The sequence below is a fragment of the Alternaria ventricosa genome, assembly GCF_023758065.1.
Source record: "Alternaria ventricosa strain BMP 2768 chromosome Unknown scaffold_2, whole genome shotgun sequence".
NCBI lineage: Eukaryota > Fungi > Ascomycota > Dothideomycetes > Pleosporales > Pleosporaceae > Alternaria > Alternaria ventricosa.
This window is the reverse complement of record NW_026055682.1, coordinates 2,422,860-2,447,063: the sequence shown is the minus strand read 5'-3', so window position 1 is coordinate 2,447,063 and position 24,204 is coordinate 2,422,860. Positions and strand designations below refer to the sequence as shown.

The following is a 24,204-nucleotide window of genomic DNA, read 5'->3' as shown; positions in this document are numbered from 1 at the left end:
ACTAAGATATAGTGGTGTTGAGTCGCCCAATTATTGTCGTAGTCTGCAAGGTGGAATCACTCTTAATTCGATGCCCTCGTCTTTAATCGTCGTGGGAACGCTCAGGTAGGACTCGCGTGATCGAAACGGTGAAGCTGTCAGGGGTGGTGTAGGCGTGGCGTCTCTGTTTCCCTTTTCCACGTCTGCGGAACCGTGCAGCGATGAGGTAACGTCGTCATTATCGTTGTTGCGGAACACCACGTAGAAAATGATGGTTGTGAGGGCCATGGCTCCGGCCAGACTACCGTAGAATCGAGTAAGGTATGGATCGCGCGCCCCTTCCGCGATGACTAGCGCGATAGCAGAGCCTATCCCCGTAATGAGCATGTTGATGGCCTGTACGAGCACTTTCATCTCCTTGGGTGCGTGCTTCTCTGCGTATTCCATGGCTGTCGTCATGGCGAAAACCTCGCCCGTCGCTATGAGAAAATAAAGCGGCGCTTGTACCCAAACATTAGGCCGATCTTGTGCGACAGATTGGCGGTCTCCGCAGTCTGTTGGGTGGTCGAAGCAGGGCGGGGATGCGTAAATGTAATGCTGCACTAGAGTCGCGTGCAGCATCGAGAGCACGACGAAGCAAAAACCAATGGCAATGCGAGTGACTGGCTTCAGATATATGCGCCGCTTGGCTAGTATGGGGTTGAGGACGTACTCCACAAACGGACTGACTATAATGCATGCCACTTGGTTCATGCCGGGCAGGACGTCGTTGGGTGTACTACCAGTATCCATATCGCTCGCTTGAGAGATCAGGTTGTTCTGCATTTGGTCGAAGCAGATGTAGAAGACGATGAATGCCAGGCTAGTCTACATGTTAGTATGCTTGAGAAACAAGAGTGGTAGCACTTACAGCACGCGACAAGCGCCCAACGCACGTGTCAGTTCATCGACGAACTGGCTACTCCATGGAACTTCCTTGGATTTCTCCAGGCGCTGATATGATGGGTCTGCGCGATCCATCCGGCACCCGTTGCGGACGGCGCAGCTGAGAACTTTCGCAGCAGGTACAATGACATCTGCCTCCTGAGCTGGGTTGACTGTAATGTTTTAGCATAAAGCGTACCAAATGAGTGAGTCATGCGTACCGAAACACTTCCTTCCGAAGACCAGCATCCCAAGGGCGATGATGATACAGCCAAGACCCAGCGCATACGAAGGAGCGAAGTCATGGTGCCTCTCAATGTAGACACACGGAAATGCCGACAAAGCTCCTACGTTACCAATCCAGAAGTATAGATTGTAAATGAACTTTAGAGTGATTTCGCTGTCAACGACGACCCGTTCGCCTTTCGACGACGCTGGTAAGTACTTCGAAAGACATGTTCGCGCTACGCGTCTCCTCAGCCATTGGAGCAAACGGTTCTGCGTTCCGCAAAGCGTCATTTCTCGTGGAGCTCTATCTGTGTACTGGTTGGCGATGAATGACCTCATGATGGCCTGGGTCTAAGAAATTCAGTACGCGTAGGAATGGTTGTTGACTGTTTTACTCACACCACCCCCACCAAGGGCTATCAGGACCATTGCAATGATCAGACCAGGCAGACCCGCGCCTCGACCGAGCATGGAGGGTAGCGAGCTGACGACCAGTGCAAGACATCCCAGGGCATATACCGTCAAGCTGATCAGCAAAGTTTTGTATTGGCCCAGATGATTATCTGCCAACGGCGCTACGAAGACCGGACTTGTGAAGTAGACTATGAAGAATCCACAGTAAATGCGTGTTGCCGTCGTTTGGCCAAGGTCAAGCGCACCAGGGGTGTGCTCCATATCGTGATGCCGGGGATGTTCCATGTAGTTTTCTATAGCAAGCTAGTTAGAACAGTTGATAGAGACGAGGTATTGGCAGCGACATACGCCAAGGGGCTGTGACTGCAATAGAGTCAGTGCTAGTTCGGGCATGATGTTGCGGTGTGATCAAAACACTCACGTCCCCAGAAAGTTGCCCTCTCCCAAAATCCGATGACAGCAACGATCCAAAGCTGCCATGGTATACTACCTCTGACACGCCGCAGTCCAGAAACATTATGCTCGGACTTTGTGTCATTCGTACTGGACGCCTGTGATACTGGGCTGTTTCGTGTACTGCCTTCAGGGTCAGTGCTGGTAGTTATCATTGTGTTGATTGAGGACTTGCCCGTTCATGGTTGCGGTTCGCTCCAATGCCAGAGCACTGTGTTCGCCCGCCGTTGGTTTGATAAGAGAATGAGAAGAGACCGTAAATTCGCCTGCGAATTGACCAAGCCGGGACAGAAGTGAAGAGCGCGTTGTGTGCTAGTAAAGCGACCCCCGAAGAGCGAGGGAAATGAAAGTTCGGTGGTAGCGACAAGCGCGAGAGCCCAATAACGAGTGAGTTGCTGTCGACCTGCAGTTACCTTACTCAATACCTACCAATGTTGCGGTGAAAACGTGCTCCATCTGTCGGTTCCTGCTGGTGCGGCTGCCCGTGCGGGAAGGAGGTATGCAGACGTAATCGCGTCTTGAATGCTCAGTAGTGTTTGATCAGCGTTTTTGTGTGCTACCCTTCTGGGTTTGTACACCAAAAAGCCATTAGTGGGGTTGCCACACTTCAAAGAGAAATGAGTGTTCGATTCATGGGGCGCGGTTACTGTCATCCAACAGCACGCATTGATACAACATCCACGAGTGTTGGTTGAGCAGCTGTTCTACAAAGTGGTGACGCCTGCGTTGCACTCGTATCGCTACCGCGTGCCAAGTTTCAGTAAGAGCTCTTTTGGATGAGGTGACGTTACGAAGGACCGGATTGTGGATTCAGTGCCAGAGAACGAGGACCCGGGTACCAGGTGCAGAGACAGGTACCCGGGTCGTGAAGCCATGGCTGCGTTCGCCGCGCGCGCGAGGCCAGGGCTCTTCTCCAAAACTCCGGAACAGAATCTGGAGTTCCCACATGCTACTTCAGAAATTGGAAATGTGTTCTGATCCCATCCACAGATGGGTGTAGCCATAGGTGCCGGTTTCCCGTTTTCTCACCTACACACGTTCACGTTTACGGTGTTTCTACAAGCGCTTGCTCTTGGTGAGGAAGGAATCCACAGAGGCTCAAAGAGTAGCTTCTCTTTTGCATGCAAGCGTCCGGTCTCTCGTCATGAGCCGGGCAGGTGCAGATGGTCCAACACCGCACAGTGCCACCCGTCGGATTTATGAGCCTATGCCGTCTCGTGCTGTCGTATTGTGCGATTTATCCTTCGACTTGGGGTTTTGATGGAGACACTGCAACAGAAAAAGTGATGTATACGATTGTACGATGGGGCGCCTTCGAAGGCTTACGGGAAGATGCACGCCCAAGCTTCCGCGCCGGTGATTACGTCAGCTGGCTCTTGCGCGGGGCCAGGATACTTCCCAACCACCAACTGGGATCCCGTAGCTTTGGCCCTCGTCACGTTCCGAAATGTACTTTTTCAGCATACGCGTACCTGCATGTCTTGTTTGCAGCTTTTCACCGCTTCGTCCGGCAGCGCTGGGGTGTCATTCTCCGCTCTTTCAACGAGACGTGAAAGTCGATCAGATTAAGCTCGAAGATGATACGACCTTCTTTATGGCTGAATCATGGCAATTGGGGCAAGTCGCACAATGGATACTTACGGCGCTACTCCGATGTAGTCTCCGTCTTTGGCTCTGCTGCAGCCTCACTTTGGAATGAGCGTGTGATTGCCACGTCGCTTACGGATTCGTCTTGCTCTATTGCAGAAGGGACTTTTTCCTTTTTTCCTGAGGCTTCGGTGGCGGTGAGTCGCTCAACCAGTAAGGTAATGACGCGGGCATCATTTGTCGGTGTCGCCAGATCGCAACCGACGTGTGACCAAGACCGACGGCTCAAAGGCGACCATCGTGGACTGGAGTTTCGTTTTGGCGCCTCGACTCACGGGAAGCTTGACAACCAACAGTCAAACGCAGAACTGATTGGTGTGACTACCACTAAATAACGTCCCGAACAGCGACACGGCCTAGCCCCAACTCCCAACCGTGGGGTTGCAGATGATCGTTGTAAAATCGCGGGGCTGGACTGTGCCGCTGGGAAATGTAAGACGCGTCCTGCAGGTGGCACCAGGCACGAGTAGTGCGAAATCGGAATTTGCTCCGAAGTATTTACCGGCTGCCCCCGTACTCGTTCATCCATTTTTCACATTACACGTCTCCTCAACATTGTTCTCCACTGTCGTTTACCTCGCCTATAATGTACCACCTAGACGGCAATCCGGCTCCTTCCGACCAAACATTGTTTCAAGATCTACTCAAGATCACCACATCGAAATGGCAGTCAATGCTCAAGAGAGATGCAACACCGGCACGACAGGAGCCTGCTTCGCGACCTTCCGTGTCCAGAACCTCGACTCAACTCTCGGTGCCGATATCGAAAGAGTAGAGACTCTCCATTATGTCCACGGACGAAACCGGTCGCAAAGCCCACGCACATCTTTTGTTCACGTAGCGTCGCGTCACTCTCTATTCGGAACGTTACACTCGCAATTGGAGTAATCAGAAACCGAGCGACACCTTGTCTGTTACTGACACCTGCGATCGTCATACTGACCGGGTCAAAAACTGAACAACACCGACGATCCTGATGATACATGTACCAACATGATAGCTCGGAAGAAGTAGTGATATCAAATCTGTCAGGTGTACAACACGGGAAGTCTGGATGAAGTGGGAGCGATCACGCACTACAACGGTTCAATCGTTCGTAAAGGTAAGTTCACCTAATACACTTGCGCAAGCTACTTTGCTAACCTCGTCAAAGGCAGTCTTCTGTTTCACGTCAAAACGTACGTTTGCTCCACAGCGTGCCTCATCGCTTCGCGGCGCGCAACCCGCTACTCGCAGCGCTCCATCATCACATCCACCTCGCAGACTTGCAAACCGCTGGCTGCGCATACACTCAGGTCTTTCGTGCGAAACGGAATGGAACCGACGGACAGCATTGAGGGATAAACTGTGGTGTTACGATACGCTGTGCAAGTGCTCCTCTTCTGCTCAGGCCCGACCATGTGTTCACGCCGAAGCGGTCGGTGACATGTCTGCTAGCAGAAACAGGGAAAAGGCATGGAGCTTTGTTCGATTGTCTGAGCGCGGTTGCCTAGTACTTGACCGACAAGACGGACGCACCAATCCAATGTCCTCTTGCATTGCTTGATGGATCCTGCGTTCTTAGCGACAATGTACCAGTAGGCGCCAGTAGTTTAAAGAGGTTTGCCCTCCAAATGGTCACAATACAAAACTTCATCTCATTGTTATATCGTCAGACTTACAGAACCCGTCATGAGCGTTTCCAACTCCGATCAGCCATAGCCTGAGTGTCCGCATCCCTGTCAGGTCTTGCGCGAGCGACATATTGCATATGACTTGACATACTATGGGGCATCTAATCTTAGTCCGATTAGGCGCGGAGCCCCCAGGCCGATCAGCATATAAAGGTATCTCAGCCACACATAATCTAATGTATAGTGTACGATTACAAAGACTCGCCCAAAGATCGGTACGGCAATCTACGACTACAGCACATGGCTCGCATTATCGAGATTCGTATTATCAGTCATTTCGACCAGCTTAGGCCACGCGCTCCAATTTGTTTAGCTAATATAATCCATGATAAATCATGATGACCATCAGTATCTTGGATGGTACTTCACTGCACTCCCATCCACTCCAGCAAGTCTCAAACCCCTACCATAACACACTTCTTCAATATGAAGAATCTCATCTTTTTCGCGCTGGCAAGTGTTGTCTCAGCCCATACTATTTTTCAGAAAGTCTCTGTCAACGGTGTGGAACAGGGTCAACTGAAGGGCGTCCGCGCCTCCGATTCTGACTACCCTATCACAAATGTCAACGACGCGGCTTTTGCTTGCAACAAAGACATCAAGCATACAGATAGCACTGTGATAAGCATTCCGGCTGGAGCAAAGGTCGGCGCATGGTGGGAACTCCGATGTACGAACTGTATGGAAGACGAACACTGACTTCGCTGAACAGGTGGGGACACGTCATAGGTGGAAAGCAGGGTGCTAACGATCCCGATCATCCTATTGCTGCGAGCCACAAAGGTAGGTGGCGCTTCATGATAGCTCTCTCGGTCATGTAGAAGCAGATAGCTAAATGTATCCACCGCAGGGCCGATACAATACTACCTTGCCAAGGTAGACAATGCCGCAACCGCTGGCACCACAGGCCTTCAATGGTTCAAGGTTGCCCAAGACGGTCTGAGTAACGGAAAATGGGCTGTGGACACGATGATTGCGAACGGAGGTTGGCACTACTTCAACATGCCTACTTGTGTTGCTCCGGGCGACTATCTGCTGCGTGTCGAGCTCATCGCCCTCCACAGCGCTTCGGCGCAAGGTAATGAGCCCAGGCCATCGCACTATCAACCTGCTGATGTTCAACAGGCGGCGCCCAATTCTACATGGAATGCGCACAGATCCGCGTCTCGGGTAGTGGCACAAACAAGGGCTCCAACTTCGTCTCTTTCCCTGGTGCTTACAAAGCCAACGACCCCGGTATCCAACTCAGTATCTATGACACCACTGGGAAGCCCTACATGGGTGGCAAGGCCTATTCCATTCCAGGGCCTGCGCCGCTGACCTGTGCGGCTGGGCAAGATGGCGGCAGTGGCTCCACACCAGCGCCTCAACAGCCAGCTCCAGAACCAGAAGCGCCGGCTGCGGGAGCCGCACTATACGCGCAGTGTGGAGGCGCCACGTGGACTGGTCCAACGACCTGTGCGCAGGGAACGTGTAAAGTAAGCAGCGAGCATTACTCACAATGCGTGCCGTAACATGTCCGCCGAGATCTTGTAGTGTATGTAGTCGTGCTGCGACCGGACAATTAAGGCTTTCGGAATACTACTCATGTCTTGATCATTTCTCCCCATCAGATCTCGCGACTACGGCATCTTCGCACGTGCCTTTCGAAATTATCCCTACGCGTGAACTTCTTTTCGGGGATTGAACACATAGGGTTGGGACAATAGAAGTTTTGCGTTGCGTACATGTCCTTGTGAACGCCGCGCTCATGTCTCTTGAGATCAGCTTTGAGTGCGAAAGCTGAATCGCAATGCCTGCATCGATACCGCCGTCGGTGCTTGCGGTTCAAGTGTACACTAAGAGTGTGTTAGCTCTAGATCTTTTCAAGATTTGCGAATGAAACGCCAGTCTGGCGACTTACTTCAACTGCCCCTGCGAATGGTATGTCGTCTGACATGTGTCACATCGGTAAAGGCTCGAAGACCCATCGGAGTTTTGCGCTTGATCGCTCAATTGGTTGGACGCTGGACGCTCTCTGGGAGCTGTTTCTGAAGGCTCGTAAGATTGCTCACTGTCAGGTGGAGAGCTTGTGTATTCTGTGGGGGAGTCAAGGAAGGGGTTGTCATCTTGAGTATATGCGGAGGGCCCCGCTGGTGAGACTAAAAGTGGTGATGAAGTATTGCTCATAGCCATGACCTGCAGTCTCTCCGAGTTTTCGCTATTGTCATCGTTTTGGAATGGTCGTCTCTTTTGGAGCCATGGAAAAATGACTGGATTCGGGGTATGCTCTGCGTCCCATGGGCTGATGTACTGCTCGTCCCCCGAAGAAGTGGCGGCTTGTCTAGCCCACCCAAAGTGTGCAGGCGCTACGGTGAGTAGTTGTGATGATCCTTCTATAGCTACATATCAGTGGAAGCTCCAAGACAAAGCAGGGAGTTGACCAACCACTCTGAGGGATGATGCGTTGCAGGTAGGATCGCTTGTCGATGCCCAGAATCTGATCGGCCGTGATGGCTCTCGGCGGTTTCTTTGTTGCATACTTCTCTTGTCTCGCCCATATCGAATCCTTGGGCGGTGCTTTGGCATAAGGAGGTGGATCAAGTCCGGGGCGCTTCCTTTCGCGCTCTGAATCCCTAAGTTTCCTAAAGGGATCGAGTTTCCGCCTTCTGATTCGATCCGCAAGCCATACCCATACTATAGGCGCTGCGAGTACAAATGTGATGGCCAGACATATACCAATAAACATCGAGGCAGCAGTTCTTTCTTCTGCTGGACTCTTGGACGGTGGTGACTCGCTGTGCGTTGATCGTGGCTCCAGTGTCCAGTCCAGTCGTGCATCCAACGTGAATGTTGCCTTAAGAGGCGTCGGGTAGGGAGCCATGGTGGCCGGTAAAGGCAGGACAGCGATGCACTCGCCATGTGAAGCATTAATCCCATCGCTCTCTCTATATCAAAGTCACGGCCTGCCTGTGGCTGAAGCGATGGCGATCCGAGGCTGAAGTCGGGAGGCATACATTTTCTGTAGGACTGCCGTGATTGGGGAACTCATCCTACCGGTTAGAGGGCATTTCCAGATACGAGGACATTCTAGAGCCCGTCGATATGGTGTTATGCCGCTAAAGGTATGGTACTTGCCCCATCAGTCCTTTTGGCCCCCGGTTAATGTTGGGCCCACGCCGTTGGTGCACGCTTGCGCATGTCGTGAACCCATCTTTGGGGTTGAATTGATCCTTCAGCCCTATTGTAGGAGGATAAAAGCTAGCCAAGAAGCCCTCCGTTGGACTGTCAGGTGCGTCTCGCGACTCTGTCGTCATGTGTTGAATCGTGTTTGTCGTGTTGGTCGTGATTTTCAATGCACGAACGTACCTAGGTAGGAAAACCGGGAATGATCCCGTCGGAAAGCTAGGAGCACCTGCCTGATCTTGGCAGCGTTCGATGCCACAACAAATGCATCAACACAACACCATCAGTATAGCTAGCCACGGGTATACGAGGTTAGATAGTAGGCCGAGTTCCCCAGCGATGCACGTCCGACTCTTCATGATGTAGCAAGAGCTCTCGCCGCGCTGTCCTCTGTTGAGTTGCGACACGAGTCAGTACCTAGGTACTTGCAGTGGTAATCCCTCCATCCCCCTTGCGGCGTCCCTTGCGAGTGTGAGGGATTTACAGATCTACATATTATCTGTAGGATGCTGCGATACCCATGAGTTTTCTTGCTTCCTCAGAGCCGCTCCCGCCTGTACAGAATGGCCGACCTTTCAAACCTCAAGAAGCTGCGCCCATGCGGCAGACTAGAAACATACAGCACCGCGCGACACCATCTCGGGTTCTACAAAAACGTTGGCTTTACCGCAGAATATGTGGCATCAAAGAATCCTCAATCATCGCTCGAACTGCGAATCTATACTGCTCTCCGAAAAGTTGTTGCTCAGCACCCGGTCCTGACAACCATCACGCTGAATGAAGATCAATCCTATCCCAACGTATACTTCGCGCAACTCCCTGAGATCGATCTACGTACCTGCGTAGAGATATGCGAGAGAAAGACACCATTCCCAAACGATGGCGAGGCGGACGAAGAGCTCGATCGATACCTAGTGCAGCAGCATAGCCGCGATTTTAAGGACAACCTAGGCTCGAAGCCTTTCTGGCGGCTGCTGGTCCTGACTTCACCACAAGACACATCCAAGTTCACGGCGACGTGGATGTGGCACCATGCGCTAGCAGACGGAACGTCAGCCTTCTCGTTTCACAAATCATTCCTGGCTGGCCTCAACACTCCGGAAGGCATCGCAGATGCGATTGTCAAGTCTTCATCTGCGGATCTAGCGCCGCCATTAGAGGACTTACATCCAATGACTATAACGTGGCCTTACTTCATCAAGGCCATTCTTGGTGCCTTGTTACCCTCGGTATTCGCAAAGCGACCTCCGAAACTATGGGCGGGCAACGCTATACAGCCGAACGCTACGCCGATTCCGCCACCGCATTATCGCACGCTCGTCCTGTCGAAAGCGACTACGGACAAGCTGGCTCAAGTCAGCCGATCTGAAAAGACAAGCGTAACAGCAACGTTGCAATGCCTTCTCGCCGCGTCACTCTTCACCTGCCTCTCAGCAGAAGTCTGTGAGAGGCTTCACATTGAAGGTCCGATATCGATAAAGAAATTCTTAAACGTGGAGGCACAGCAGATGACCATGACGATTGCCGAATATGCGCACCTTCACGAGCGCGTCGCATCTCGAGAACCCAAACTCAAAGATTCAGCAGGACTGAGTGTCCTACAGCAGTTCTCATGGGACACTGCACGCGCAGTGAAATCCACCATATCCACAGAAGTCGCCAAATCTGGCGTCGATAACCCCGTTGCGCTGCTGAGATACATCTCTTCTATGCAGCAACATTTCTTCGACAAATTAGGTAAGCCTCGCAAGTCTGCAGCAGAACTGTCCAGTGCAGGAGTATGGAAGCATACTCAGAGTGAAGGAGTATGGACTGTCGGTCGGATGGTGTTCAGCCAATCTCCCAATATTGTGGCCAATGCTTTGAAACTCAACGTTGTAACAGGTGGCGATGGAAACGCGACGTTGAACTTCTGCTGGGCTGAGGATGCTGTGGAAGAGCAGCTCATACGTGATATCATCGAGGGAGTTAGAACTGGGATTGAAGATCTAGTAGAAAGAAGCCAGGAGTAGATAGCATAGTTGCATGTTGGAGGCGGCTGTATTGAGTTTTATCCGCTGGTCTGCGTAGTAATGATAGTTTCAACGCATGTGCACCAATGAAGTGCAAGGGTAATCCATAACACGCCCTTCCGGTTGAACACAAAGAGGGTCTAAGAAAGGTCCACGGGCTGTGCTGGGCCGGAAGCCGTACATCAGCACTTCACCTGTGAGTCGAATCACATACCGCTGCCGTGTTCAGCAGCGACGCCACAAAATAAATCGACGAAAAGTCATCATACGATTCGGCAAAAAATAGTACTTCCAGGAAGAAAACAGGTATATAAACATCAACTCCAACGCCAAACACCCTTCTAGTACACACAATTGAAGCACATGAGCCTCATGCAGCATGCCGAGGCTGCTGAACCCAACCCTGAAACACGGAACCATGCCAACACATCTGTCACTATTGTCGCTTCATATCCGTCGTTCCCTTGCTTCCTCTTCGATATTCCCAGACTTCCTGCCCTTGTCCGTTCGCGTTCGCGCCTGAGCCATAGTATGTAGCATATGCTGCGTTCATGCCCTCATAGTGCTCTTTCGCGTGGCGCTTGATGGAGTTCCAGAGGCCCCGAGCTTTGCTCGGTTCCTTCAGTGTAGATGCCGATGACGAAACAACAGACACTGATGATGAAGATGCCTGGACTGGTGTCTTGATGTATTCGAAAGAAGTGCGAGGAGTCGTCGCGGAAGAGCCTGACATCTTCGATGTGTGAGAATTTGAGCGTGTCTCTTTTGACTCAAATGGCTGTAGATGCGGTGTAGTGGTGTGTATTTGAGCCTTGCTCGATACGCCGATGTTTATGCCGATTTGAAGCTTGCGTGTCGAGAATGATGGCAAACGTACTCGTTTGATTACTGTGGATCAGGGTGCTTTGTCGTTTCTGTGGGACTGGTACCAAATCTGTCGGTTTGTTTGAGCCCACGTTGTAAGAAGAAGAATGAGCTGGTAATGTCTAGATCACTCCAGCTGCGTACAACACCATCTTTATACTCACCCCACAGCTCAGGCCACTGTACCGATTCAGACATCCGAGAATCGCACACCCTATGACTCCAAGGACCAACATGATTTTGCCGTCGCAGTGCTGACTGTTTCGGTAATTGACCTGAAAGGCGTGGGAGGCTTGTTTCAGCGGCTTTGCTTGTCGAAAACATGACCATACGCCTGAGAGGCGCAATGTGGAGACAGTTTGACGCCAGCATTGCGCCAGATGGGTCCAATGGGAGACTTGCGCTGAAGCCACTTTCTCCCGGAATACGCTAGTGCATGTGGACTTCCCGACGGGTAGCAAAGAATGCGCGGTGCGAGTGTTGTACTCCTGAGGCACGGGTGTAAAAGGCTAGTCGTACGAGAGCCAGGTCACATCGACATATGCCAACGACGCCGCAGGATCGCGGCGTACGTTTTTGAAGCTCTTGTTGGTATTCTGTCTTGCATGATGTGCAGGTTGGCTTGCGTGAAGAGCGGAGGAGGGTCATTTGGGTGTAGGGCGTGCGTCTTGTGCACAGGCGCGATCCAATAGCTGGAAAGTGGGGTTGGCGCGTCCTAGTGACGAACGCGCGCGCCCTGTACATGTCAATCGTCGGTGGCCGAAGCCGCTGTATGAATGCGATGCACGTTGAGCCTTGCGAACTCAGCAACTCGACCGTGCTTGGGGTAGAGAGTGCGACCCATTTCAATTGCGCAACGTTGACAACAGCCTTATTGCGGCACAAAAACACATCAAGCGGCACAGAAGCATACGTGGGAACGTCAGCGATGAATAACATGATTTTGGACTATCGAACACCTGATTTTATGTCTAGGGCTTAACAACTGTCTGCCACGGAAGTGTATTGTCGAAGAAAAAGGTTGCTTTTGGCTGTGCCGCAAGGCCTTCGCCCGTCATGTTGCACAGCTTGGTCACGTCACCGGCCTCTGCACGCTTCGCCTTGATGATATCTTGGTACTGAGACAGGGGGCAAGATGAGCCAGGACCACTGGTGCAGTCCACAACAGGGTAGACAACCTCGTTAATGCGGATGCGCACGAAAGTTTCTTGAGAGGCGGTGCCGTTGTAGTTGGTTGCATAGCCAGAGCCGTATGTGCTATTGTGGGCAGCAGCAGGACAAGAGAGGCGTTCGAATGCAACAGTTCCGCGCATCTTCACGACCTGAGAGGAGCGGAAGAGTCGGTCCGACAACGACATGTTACCAGGAAGCTGCTGTTGTTTGTCGAAAACACCGATCGCAGCGGCCAGCTGGTTGATTTGGCCATCATTTGCGAAATTGGCCATGATCTTTGGAGGGACAAAAGTGCCATTGCCCGTCTTGTAGGTCGCGTCTGGACCATCAACAAAGCGTTGCACAGTCATGTCAACGATAGGCAACATCTGGTATTTCTCGATATCGGATCCCAGGCCGGTGCCGTACCAATAACGCAAATCTTGCGCATACTCGTACTGCAAGATCTCTTCCTGTGTGAAGATATCGCAAAAGGGGCTTCGACGGCCGGTGATCTGGGTCTCGAATCCACACAAGTAGGGTATCTGGTCGACTTGACTCGTTGTAAGGTTCAGGCCTTGGATCTTCCCGTTGAGCCTGGCGGCAATCGGGGGAAGATACATAGAGTCCCACGTCTCCTTGGCAGGACCTCCACCCGCGTCATCGTAGGCCTTGCACAGGTCGCTGGGAGCAAGAGTGTTGCCCCAACTGGCAGGGTCGCTCGCGTTGAGAGCATAGATTGTAGTGAGGTCTGTAGCGTTCGGCCCCACGAAACCTTGAGCGAAGAGACGTGCGCTGTCCCGAACGCGTGGACCAGACGTATAGTAGTTTGCCCACATAGTAAAAGCGGTGTTGTACTTGTACAGGTCGGGGTAACGAAGGCGCCACGTTGTACCCATCTCGTGTAGTTCTTTCCAGCCGGTCGGGCTCAGATTAGCGATTTGAGCGTCCGGGTCTGAGAGGACCGGCTTCCAGGATTTGAGGAACGCGAGCTTCTCGTCGGTGATGGTGATGTCTCCGGCGGCTTGGATGTAATTGGCGAATTCAACCCACCCATTGTAGGCGCCACTATAAAAGTAAAAAGACAAAGTCAGCCTATGCCTCATGTACAGCGCGTGCAGTAGTTACCGGTCTGGGAACCGCGAACCGTGACGGGAGAAGAAAGCTATGTGTTCTTAGTCTGGCATTCTTCAATCGCGGAATCAAGCTGCCCTACCTGCCAGATCGACCTTGCATCCTGTAGGTATATCGGACGAAATGCCCGTCACCTCTTCGCCGGGGAACCATTGTCCGTTGCCGCCGATATGCTGGAAGACATTGAAGTTGTCTTGGGCTGCAACAGCAGCACTGCTAGCGGCGAGAGAAAGAGCAAGAAGCTTCATGATTACCGTTAAGAGATGAGAGACGCTCCGAAGTGCAGATAGGAATAGAGCGCACGCCTATCATCTTTATACCCGACATGTTGATTGATCGTGGTGTTGTCAAGTTCAGCACCTGCTTTAGCCTCGGAGATGAGTTCTGGCGATGCTTCCTAAGGCGGTAAGGATGCTCAGGAACCAGCTGCACGTGGGAGCATCGACGGCGTGGGTGGTCTCTTCGCATGGAGGCGCGGTCTGCCACAGCGGCCAAGGAACTCCATTGTAGGATGCAATCCTTCGCGCATGCGAAATACGATGGTTTCGACCCGAGCTTCGCGTGAATTGCGGTTGACGTAGGTTGATAGCAGTGGATGACCATGCATCTGTCGCCCTTCGGAGGTGCATGCTCCGATTAGTCACGCCTTATCGATACCGCACCCGCGATCGCGGCATCTGACTGACTCAATCTTCAGCTATCTTTGCCAATAACACACCCGCAACGATGCACGTCTCCATGTCCCCTCGGTGACTATCCGAATCAAGCTCCTCTCAGCACTTCTATCCATCAGATCATGGCTGAATCCAAGCCGCGTCAACGCAAATTCGCGCCAAGGTCACGGACGGGCTGCCTCACATGCCGAACCCGGCGGAAGAGGTGCGATAGCGCCCAGCCTCAGTGTGCCAACTGCAAACGCCTCAACCTGTTATGCGAATGGCAAACTCCACGAAGTATCGTTTCGGAATCGTCTTCGTCCCAGTCAAGCTCAAAGAGCCCGGAGCGCCAGGTCGCAGTTCCACTGCGCTCGTCTCTTGATCCGTGGGATGCATTACCGGGCGACGAAGGAGCGGAGCGGATGCATCTATTGCAGTATTACATCGAGGCGTTTGTACCCAGTGTTCAAGTAGCACCCATTGCAACCAGTTTTTACACCAGCCTCTATATGCCTTGGTCTTTCCAGATCGAAGGTATGCTTGACGCTATTCTGGCTATATCTTCTGCTCAGTTGGCGAGGCGAAGCCAGGACGCAGACCGCGCCAAACACCTTCGCGCCGTATCCTCCCGCCACGAGAGGAAGTGCTATCAATTCATCAAGGAGCGCTTGAACCCGTCGGGTGGATTGCCAGAAGATACCTACCAGGTTACTGCGGTGATTCTCATCCTGGTAGGACTAGAAGCACTCAATGGTGTCAAAACTACGAGATGGATATCGCAATTGAAGAGTGTGCAACGGATACTTAGTGCGCTTACCCCGGAACAGAGCATCATGGACTGTGTTGAAGTTGATTCTCTGCATCGACACTTCACTTACCACTTCGCCTCTGCTTCGCTCATGGCGCGGGTTTCAAACGCCGGAAAGGCCTGTTCGGCAGAGCAGGGCTTGATACCAATCAGCGCCGCCCTAATGCCAGGCACAATCGACCCGCTCATGGGCATCTCATACCAGCTATGCGACCTGATCTCACGGATACAGTATGTCACCTCTTCGAGTCCCGCGTTTCCCCTCGCTACCGAAGCGTCTTTCAACGTGATCGAGAAGGGTATACAGAATTGGGCTTACGACAACCCGTTTGCACTTGGCGTCGATACCCCTATAGCTCTCGACCTCATCGCCTTGGCAGAAGCCTACCGTTTAGCAGCTCTCATTCAGCTCTACCGCACCTCGCCTAGCCATTCAGCCAATATTGCGGGCTGTGCATCACGCGCTATGGAGTTTATCGCTCGTATACCACCGGGAAGCGCCGCGGAGTCAAGTTTGCTCTACCCAATATTTCTCGCTGGAGCCGAGCTAGATGATGAAGCGGCCATCGAGAAGTGCTTCCAGAGGCTAGAGGATATCCAGAATAGGAATCGGTACGAGAACGTTGAATGTGTCCAAAAGGTGTTGAAAGAAGTGTGGCGACCGAAGCTTGAAGGTGGTCAAAGAAGGGACTGGGAAGAAGTGGTAAGAGAGTGGAACTGGTCATTTACTTTGGGTTGATGCGATCCCGATGCAACTCTCCTCAGAAGCACCTTTTGCCCCGATCAAATGCTACGCTCTGGCGGGATGCCATGCGTACGTACCGGCTTGGAACCTCGGACATATCCGCTGTAAAAGAGCACTCATCGACTCGCTCATAATCGATGCCTCACTCAACGGCAATCTAAAATTTGCCCGGGCCGGGTGTGTTTGGTGATGGAGTAGCTCCTTCCCCGCATGACATACTGTATCTTGGCAAACCCCGCCTCCTCCTGCAGCCCCCATCGAGATGTCGAACTTTGCCCCGATTTGCTCGCATGTGTCTCTTTGGACAACCATGGGATTCTCAGCTGTGCCCAGCGTCACTGATTGCTTGGCCACTTTCCCCGCTTTGTAGCCTCTCGCTATCCACTTTTGTATTCTACTGCGTAGCGTCTGCGCGACGTCGATTCTTCACTCATCTACCAGGCGATTGCGTTCGACTGAGCATCATTGTCTTACGCCTACAACCTTCTACTTGCTAATCTTTGATCAACATGGCGAATACCACTACTCCAACCATGGCCACTCCGATCGACTTTAACAGTGTGCTGGATACATCCAACCTAAAAGATCGTTCGGTGCTTATCACTGGCGCAGCATCTGGCATTGGTCTAGCCTGCGCGATAAAGATGGCTGAAGCAGGCGCAATAGTCACCATGGCTGATCTACACGATACGGCTGGGGGCGTCATCCAGGGTAAGTTCTGGCCGTGCGAATTGCCTGTGATATACATACTAACTTGGTACTCCCACCTCTGCAGATCTAACCACTCGAGGCCTCAGAGTGCAGTTCGTACAATGCGACGTGGCATCCTACGAGGATCAAGCCTCCATGTTCCAGTCTGCAATCATCTTTGGAGATGGGCAGATTGACATAGTTATCCCAAATGCAGGCATCCTTGCCGAGAAGAACCTCTTCGACATGGTGCCAGCCACGTTGCCAAACCCAGGAGACACACCACCACCTCCTCCAAGCTTTGCTTGCGTATCCGTCAACCTTCAGGCAGTATACAATACCTGCTATCTGGCACTACATCACTTCCGCCTCCCGCGCACAGCAGCAACATCTTTCAAGCCCAGCATCGTTCTCATCGCCTCGCTTGCAGCCTACATTGGATACCCATATAGCACTACATACAGCATGTCCAAGTTCGGTGTTCGAGGACTTCTGTACAGCCTGCGCGAGCGCGCCATGCACTCTTCGATCCGCATCAATCTTGTTGCACCCTGGTACGTGGATACCGGCATCGCCAAGCAAGCCGACTTTGTAGAGGACAACGGCGCTGTTCTCAAGATCATAGGATTTGTATCCATGGACAGAGTCGTGGATGCTGTGGTGAGGTTTGCTTCGGTTCAAGAGTTGTGTGGAAGAAGCGTGGGCATCTTCCCTAAGGGCAGCGAAGATCTTCTCGACGATCTGGAAGGTGGATACGGCGGCGCGATAGTGAGTAAACATATGCGCGAGGTTCAAGCAGTCGTCGTGCAGGAGATGCAGAAACAGATGCAAACGTAGTTTATTACCCAGTAGACCCGATATGAGAGATGTCTTCGCGATATCGGCTTTGTCAATCACGACTGTCGACATCACATACTGGTTTGATGTTGATGTCAACCAGAGTCACGCTGATTCTCATCCCACAATCTCTGATCGCATGGCCGTGTGGAAAATAGTACGATGTTACCACTGCCATGTGGGCCCGCGTTTGTACAAGCCATCGTACATGATGTACAATATGTCTTGCCACCCAACGTAGACATTTTCGCCGCCAGTACTAGATGTTTTTGTGCTTAGCCTTGGTTCACGCGCGTAGCCATATGCCTGAGAAGCTTAAGAGAAGCTAGCTTCGGGACGCCGGAAGGGGCGTTTGTGAACGGATGCAACATCGCATCCCTCTGGACAGGCGAGGCCCACCAAGCGATCAACGCAGACCTGTCCATAAAATTTTGTCGGGTCTGTCCGCCTCAACCGTCCGTAGTCTTTCGCCCGCCGGTATGTTGTTGCGCCGTTTGCAATGAAAGCCCTGGGGCGTGTGAGAAATGTCTAAGTATATCTATGCGAAGAGAATGCCACATCGAACAAAACAACAACATCAAACATGCCACACATCCAGGAACCCCAAATGAAACGAGAACCACGAACCGGTATCAACATTCTCGTCGTGGGAGGCGGCATCGGCGGACTCACCTTTGCAATCGAGGCCCACCGCAAAGGCCACGATGTGCGCGTTCTTGAACGGAATGACGAAGGTCAATACTCGGGTATGTACCTCCCATCCAACTATCGATCTCTACACGAACCAAACTAACAAACCGACAGGTGAGATCATCATGATCACCAGCTCAGCGCTCGAAACGCCCAAGAAATGGCCAGGATTCTTAGAACGCCTCAGAGCCCTCGCATCGCCACCAACCTTTGACCTGCGCAAATACGACGGCACATTCCTCCAACACCATGCTCCTGGCGACTCTGCAAATCCGTCTTTGAGCATCTACCGAAAGAGGCTGCATAGTTTGCTGAACACCTACGTCAAAGAGCTCGGTATACCCATCACGTACGACGCGAAAGTGGATGCATACTTCGATTCAACCACATCAGGCGGTGTTGTTCTCAAAAGCGGTCAGAAGATAACTGCAGATGTGGTGGTAGCCGCAGATGGCGTAGGCTCTAGGTCCCGCGAGATCATCGACGGGAATAGAGAGAAGCCGATTAGTTCTGGCTTTGTTGTTTACAGGACTTCTTTTCCTACTGGGCCGGCGATGGACAAGTATCCCCTTGTTGCGAGGGAGTTTCTGGGGCACGATCACCGTGGTTTCATGTATATTGGTCCCGGCGCGCATATGGTTATTTCTCATGACAATGGCGAGCTGTGCTATCTATTGACTTGTAAGGTTTGTAGTCGCTGGTTCATTGGCCTTGTAGATCGTTGCTAACTTCTATCAGGATGAGAACGGTACGGCAACAGAGAGCTGGTCGAAAACCACTTCCACGGATAGGATTCTGGATGTTGTAAAGGATTGGGATCCTTTTGTTACGGAGGTGATCAGGGCGACACCTAACAATCAGGTGCTCGACTGGAAGCTGATGTGGCGTGATCCACAGCCGCAGTGGGTGTCGAAAGGCGGCCATGTCGTGCAGCTGGGCGATGCTGCCCATCCCTTCTTGCCTACGTCGTTCAGTGGCGGTACGATGGCGATGGAAGACGCGTACTCGCTAGCAGCCTGTCTACATGTTGCCGGGAAGCAGCACGTTGCGCTTGCAACCAAGGTGCACAATAAGCTGAGGTATGCCGGTACGGATCGTGGAGAAACACCAGCGACTAACCTTAAAACGATAGGTTCGAGCGAGTGTCCTGCGCACAGAAGCTAGGATTCAAGAATCGTGAGATCTTTCACAACACCGACTGGAAAGACGAAAAGGCGGCGCCGACAAAGCAGCACAAGATGGTCGGAGATTGGTTGGTCTGTCACAACCCCGAGAAGTATGTTTACGATAACTACCACAAGTGTGCTGAGCATTTGGACACGGGTGTCGAGTTCTTGAACACGAACATACCGCCAGGATACAAGTACAGACCGTGGACCGTCCGCGGGCTGCTGGGGGCCTCGGAACGTGGCGAAGTGGTTGAGGATGAAGGCGACTGGTCCTGAACGAGGACAAGCTTGCAAAATGCCGCGTTAACACTGTAGCTACTTCAGCTTATCGGTTGGCCATGCTGGCAACATCTCTTCTCGATGTATAAATATGGGCATCCGGCGGCAACTGTCGATGCTGATTAGAATTGCCGAACTTCATGCTTCCCTCTGCTTTCTCCTACCTCCGCTCCCTGCGGCTTACTGTTCTGTCGCTCGTATCCGCCGAACTTATAGCATGCCAGTATGCCTGGCTATTGCTTGCCATTGTATAGGCATGTAGTATGCCAGATGCCAACTTGGCATGTCCTCTTGATGAATAACCTCGCCATTTTATCCATCTGCTGCCTCTGAGTCGTGGAAACAGCCAAGCCGCAATTACATCTATTATAACGCTCGAAGAGAACGCGCACATCGCCTCCTACAACGATACCGGCACCTTGGTTGTGGACGAGTGCGGTCGGGTTCCGTTCGAGGAGCGTGGCATCGTGCGCGCGTGTAGGGGGTGCTCTGAGAGCGCGGACTGTGGCAAGGTCGCTTGAAAAGGCTCCAGCCTGCCCGGTGGCGCCAGTTTATGCCCGTGATACGAAACGCGCGTAGGTTCTGGAGCGTACGACGATGATGTTGAGCTTCTCATGGTGGCATGAGGAAAGCTTCGCGATTGCGTGCTGTCGTGTTCCAACACACGTGTCTTCAGCCAATATCCCAACCATCTGTTGTATTGAAAGGAGGCAAGTTAGGCATAATAAAGCTCCCTTCGCGCAATGATCGCGTGGATTAGGGGTGTTGGTGGATAAACGTCCCATGACGACAAGCTCAACGTCGCTGAATGCCGAGGGATGTCGGAACGCTGCTCGGAACGGCTTGGCCCGACTTGCCCTCCCATCCATCCAAGCTGCACTCCATCGGCAAGAATCTTAGTAAGACTCGAACATTTCCCATATCAACCATGTACTTCCCAGCTTCTGACTCAGGCCTGAAGTACTCGCGATATTGGGAAACTCTACCGTCGCGGCACTGAAGCATGACGGCCGATCGCGGAGCTCGAGGCCTTGTCGCTGTAAGTCAATCTCCATCATCCCCAGCGCAACAAAACTGACTGGGTACCTAGATAACAGGCGCAAACGGAACAATAGGCTATGCCTGCGTGGTCTACGCGCTGCAAACTGGCTATCGAGTCCGGTGCATCGTGCGCCGCGCCTCCGCCATCGAAACGATCAAAACCGGGTCCTCTGTGCAGCCCTACCTCGACCTAATCGAATACGTCGCTGTGCCAGACAATGCGGTCGAGGGAGCATACGATGAAGCTGTTGCGGGTGTCGACTATGTTGTGCACATAGCAGGAGCATGGCCGATGCTCCATCTGGATCCTGACAACGACATCTACCATCCATACATCAGGTCGACGAGGGGCTTGATAGAAGCAGGGCGGAAGTCTGGCACAGTGAAGAGGATGGTATTCACGCAGGCTGGAGCGGGGCTTGTTGACTCTGAAGACGGCGATACACTGGGTACGCGTATGGAACGCGTCTTGGACGGTACGTCTCTTTGCTTCTGCTCTCGCGCCTCACTTCATGCATCGTACTGACCGATACAGAGGGAGTTCAGGTTTCGCAAACATCCCTCGCATATCGACCCCCTCTCAAATCCCCGCACAACGCCTACTGCTCCGCAAAAGCCCAATGTATGACCTACCTCGCTGATCTCCAAGCTTCCCACGAGCTCCCCTTCTCTATCGCGCAAATTATACCCGGTACCGTCATCGGCCCTTCGGAGTTTTGCACAACGTCTGAGCAAGCGCGTGCGCATATGGATCGACAGAGCAAGGCATTGCTGTTCGATGATGTGGCACCACGGTATGCGTTTGGTTTCGTGCATGTGCAAGACTGCGCTCGCATCCATATCGAGGCGCTAGATGGGAGGGTTAGAGGCGAGGACCTGCCCAAGTGGTATGTTGCCGCTGGGACGGTGGAGGAGGGGTCAAATGGGGACAAACTCTGGAACTCTGTGGCGGACATGATCGAGCGAGACTTTGCCAAGGAGGTCAAGACTGGGGTTTTCACATTGGGACGCCAGAAGGTGCCTATCAACATGCCATTCCGCGTCGAATCAAGCATGACGGAGAAGATGCTGCTGAATGGTGACAAGATCAGGGGGCTAGAGGATAGCGTGAGAGAGGTCGCGGAGTGGTATATTCAGCTTAAAAGAACAGAGGAGAAAGCAGATGTGTAAACTGGGACAATGTTGAGGACGAGTTGAATCCATCGAATCAGTCTGATGTCGTACGTCCTACCACTTGAAGCTTTCTTCAAAGTACTCCACCCCTCTAAAACCTTTATCCAACATCTGGACACTCGCTCTCCTAGCTTGATCCGCCATCAAAGCTGGTCCACAAGCCACAATCGCCAGACGTTGCTGGCCCGCATCTCTAGCAGCCTCTTGAACTGTTTCATGTACGTCAGGTCTGTGTGCCATGATTCTTACGCTCTTCAGGTCTTCGCCCAACACATCGTCTTTTGCCTCATCATCCCGAGTGACGTGCACTTCCATCTCGACTCTCTCATCACTCAACAAGCCTCTGAAGTCGCGGAGAACAGAAGTGAGGAACGCGTACTCGCGTACTGCCCATACAATCTTCACACTGCGTACACGTGATGTACTGGCTAGAACGTGGGCTAGGTGTGATAGCGGGACTGCGATACCCGTTCCACCGACTACAAACAAAATGTTTTGTGAACTGCGGAGAGGAACAGTGTGTCCATAAGGCCCTTCCACAAGGATGCGGAGTCTTTTGGGATGCAAGAGACAATGTGACTTCAATCGTGATGTGAAGCCGTCATACGGTCGGACAAGAAACACCATGTTCGATGAGGCATCTGAGGCTTTAGACGAAAGGAGTGCATCCGACTCTGTGGTTGAGGCTGATGAAGTACGCGAGTGTTCCGGCCTCGCTGAAAGCGGCGATAGTGGCGTAGATGGAGGATTGTCCGTATCTTTTGAACTGTATGCCAACGTGAACGGATGGCTCTGATGTGCATAGAACAGATCATCCAACACGTGGATGTAGTAGTAAGAGCCAGGCCTTGGGGCTACTAAGCTCTTACTACTATCGACTTCCATACGCACGAGGTTACTGCTAGGATCATAAGTAACCCTAGCCTTGGTACTCAGCGGGCTGCGGTTGAAAGCTAAGATTCGTGAGAGGCGCATGATCCGGTCAAAGACCCAGACACCAACGCATGGCCAGATGAATATGTTCCACTCGCCATTAGTGAAAATCTCAACATGGTAGTACATAGTCCAGAGGGTTGCGATTGAGAGCGCTATGTGCGTGACGAGGAAGAACTCGTAGTGCGCACGACGGATACCGTAGAACGAGAACACCAAAAGACCGCACATGGCGATGGTTGACAGTTCGCCGTTCCAAAAGTAGTGCTTCGTCCAGTAGTTTAGGAAAGATGGCCATCCTCCGCGCTCCAGTATCATCAGCGTGTATCCAACACTGTGCACTACGGCTTGTACTGTGGCGACCCTTGCCGCCCACCGATGGAAAGCATTGTAGGTACCGAAACCCCATCCAGTCACCCAGATCAAAAGATCATTGCGCATACCAAAGAGCCAAACGAGTGGGAAGTTCGCGAGCGATATGATTCCCGTACGATCCGATACAAAACGGAGAAATTGCACTGACTTCTTTGGCCAATAAAGGTTGCCTTCGGTAAGACGGTAGGAACAGCTGCAGAGAACAACGTTGAGTGCGACAAAAAGAAAGATGGTAAGCGACTGGATCCGTGGTGGGATGGTACACCAGCCGTACGGTCGAGAACAACGATCACCAAAAGCGGCAGGTGTAGTAACGTATCGCCTGAGCCATGTTCGGAGGGAAACCAAGGGACTTCGAGGTCCAGAAATCCGGCCGGATTCGACTTCTGGGACTGTTTTGTATGACATGTGGCGCTGTTCACTGCGTAGAAGTGACAGTATACGCGTCGTTACACCAACGGCCACTACTACGAGCCAGAAGTAGTACATGTACCAGCTATGGGTATTATATTAGCGAAGTCGCGCCTAACGGGATACAGGCTCGACTTACCCATACACGAGATGGATCTCGTATTCCCAGAATGCCGCTTCCTGTACGCCACATTTAGCACTCCATAGTCTTATCGGCCGTATAGGCAGAAACGTACCATGGTGGTGAAAGCTCGCCTTACAAGCTCATCACTTGGTATCACAACTTCACCAATGGTCGGAAACTTCAGTGCCTTTTCAGCCGCCAGTCGCGTCACTCTGGCCTTGTCGTCAGGGGTCCATTGGTCCAGAACATCGCGAAAGGAAGGTAATGTAATGTTCGCGTGTGCTTCACACCAGGGTTTCTGGTCCTCGATCCATTTTTCTGTCTGGCCGTCCTGTATGCAGAACTCGTCGAAGCACAGATACAGTGATGTGAGGCGTAATTCACTTTGGCATCCTCGGATCTTGCTCGAAAGCGAAGGGTCGGTGTCGTTGAAGGTTACATAGTTGACGCCGGTCTCACATGCCAAAGGGCAGTACTTTCCCGAGTACAAAGCATGTGATGCATCTGTAAGAGTGTACAGAATGATGGAGACGGATGAAGTGCGCATGAGTGGACGCGATGAGGTACAAGATGGGGCGACGCAAGCTCGGAGTCGGAGATTGGCGGGGTCGTGAAATCTTATCAGATG

The 24,204-nt window shown here is 52.3% G+C and overlaps 9 protein-coding genes across 9 annotated transcripts; 6 read left to right on the top strand and 3 right to left on the bottom strand.

Annotated features, from left to right (window-relative positions):
• Nucleotides 1-30: 30 nt before the first annotated feature.
• J4E93_001808 (uncharacterized protein) lies at nt 31-1,470 on the bottom strand (the record flags this gene model as incomplete). Its single annotated transcript, XM_049339757.1, has 3 exons — nt 31-841; nt 890-1,076; nt 1,125-1,470. 3 exons carry the CDS (start codon nt 1,468-1,470, stop codon nt 31-33), a joined length of 1,344 nt encoding a protein of 447 aa, XP_049203714.1.
• A 4,274-nt stretch (nt 1,471-5,744) lies between these two features.
• On the top strand, nt 5,745-6,832 carry J4E93_001807 (uncharacterized protein; the record flags this gene model as incomplete). Its single annotated transcript, XM_049339756.1, has 4 exons — nt 5,745-5,974; nt 6,031-6,101; nt 6,169-6,396; nt 6,444-6,832. The coding sequence occupies 4 exons, from the start codon at nt 5,745-5,747 to the stop codon at nt 6,830-6,832; spliced, it is 918 nt and encodes a 305-aa protein (XP_049203713.1).
• A 2,214-nt stretch (nt 6,833-9,046) lies between these two features.
• Nucleotides 9,047-10,495, top strand: J4E93_001806 (uncharacterized protein; the record flags this gene model as incomplete). The annotated part of the gene is made up of 1 exon (XM_049339755.1): nt 9,047-10,495. The coding sequence occupies one exon, from the start codon at nt 9,047-9,049 to the stop codon at nt 10,493-10,495; it is 1,449 nt and encodes a 482-aa protein (XP_049203712.1).
• Nucleotides 10,496-12,330: 1,835 nt separating this feature from the next.
• Nucleotides 12,331-13,893, bottom strand: J4E93_001805 (uncharacterized protein; the record flags this gene model as incomplete). The annotated part of the gene is made up of 3 exons (XM_049339754.1): nt 12,331-13,579; nt 13,640-13,676; nt 13,728-13,893. The coding sequence occupies 3 exons, from the start codon at nt 13,891-13,893 to the stop codon at nt 12,331-12,333; spliced, it is 1,452 nt and encodes a 483-aa protein (XP_049203711.1).
• Nucleotides 13,894-14,441: 548 nt separating this feature from the next.
• J4E93_001804 (uncharacterized protein) lies at nt 14,442-15,848 on the top strand (the record flags this gene model as incomplete). The annotated part of the gene is made up of 1 exon (XM_049339753.1): nt 14,442-15,848. The coding sequence occupies one exon, from the start codon at nt 14,442-14,444 to the stop codon at nt 15,846-15,848; it is 1,407 nt and encodes a 468-aa protein (XP_049203710.1).
• A 539-nt stretch (nt 15,849-16,387) lies between these two features.
• On the top strand, nt 16,388-17,381 carry J4E93_001803 (uncharacterized protein; the record flags this gene model as incomplete). Its single annotated transcript, XM_049339752.1, has 2 exons — nt 16,388-16,565; nt 16,630-17,381. The coding sequence occupies 2 exons, from the start codon at nt 16,388-16,390 to the stop codon at nt 17,379-17,381; spliced, it is 930 nt and encodes a 309-aa protein (XP_049203709.1).
• Nucleotides 17,382-17,988: 607 nt separating this feature from the next.
• Nucleotides 17,989-19,516, top strand: J4E93_001802 (uncharacterized protein; the record flags this gene model as incomplete). Its single annotated transcript, XM_049339751.1, has 4 exons — nt 17,989-18,127; nt 18,186-18,757; nt 18,810-19,150; nt 19,204-19,516. The coding sequence occupies 4 exons, from the start codon at nt 17,989-17,991 to the stop codon at nt 19,514-19,516; spliced, it is 1,365 nt and encodes a 454-aa protein (XP_049203708.1).
• Nucleotides 19,517-20,522: 1,006 nt separating this feature from the next.
• On the top strand, nt 20,523-21,730 carry J4E93_001801 (uncharacterized protein; the record flags this gene model as incomplete). Its single annotated transcript, XM_049339750.1, has 3 exons — nt 20,523-20,558; nt 20,610-21,036; nt 21,096-21,730. The coding sequence occupies 3 exons, from the start codon at nt 20,523-20,525 to the stop codon at nt 21,728-21,730; spliced, it is 1,098 nt and encodes a 365-aa protein (XP_049203707.1).
• Nucleotides 21,731-21,787: 57 nt separating this feature from the next.
• Nucleotides 21,788-24,123, bottom strand: J4E93_001800 (uncharacterized protein; the record flags this gene model as incomplete). The annotated part of the gene is made up of 3 exons (XM_049339749.1): nt 21,788-23,537; nt 23,592-23,632; nt 23,689-24,123. 3 exons carry the CDS (start codon nt 24,121-24,123, stop codon nt 21,788-21,790), a joined length of 2,226 nt encoding a protein of 741 aa, XP_049203706.1.
• Nucleotides 24,124-24,204: the final 81 nt, after the last annotated feature.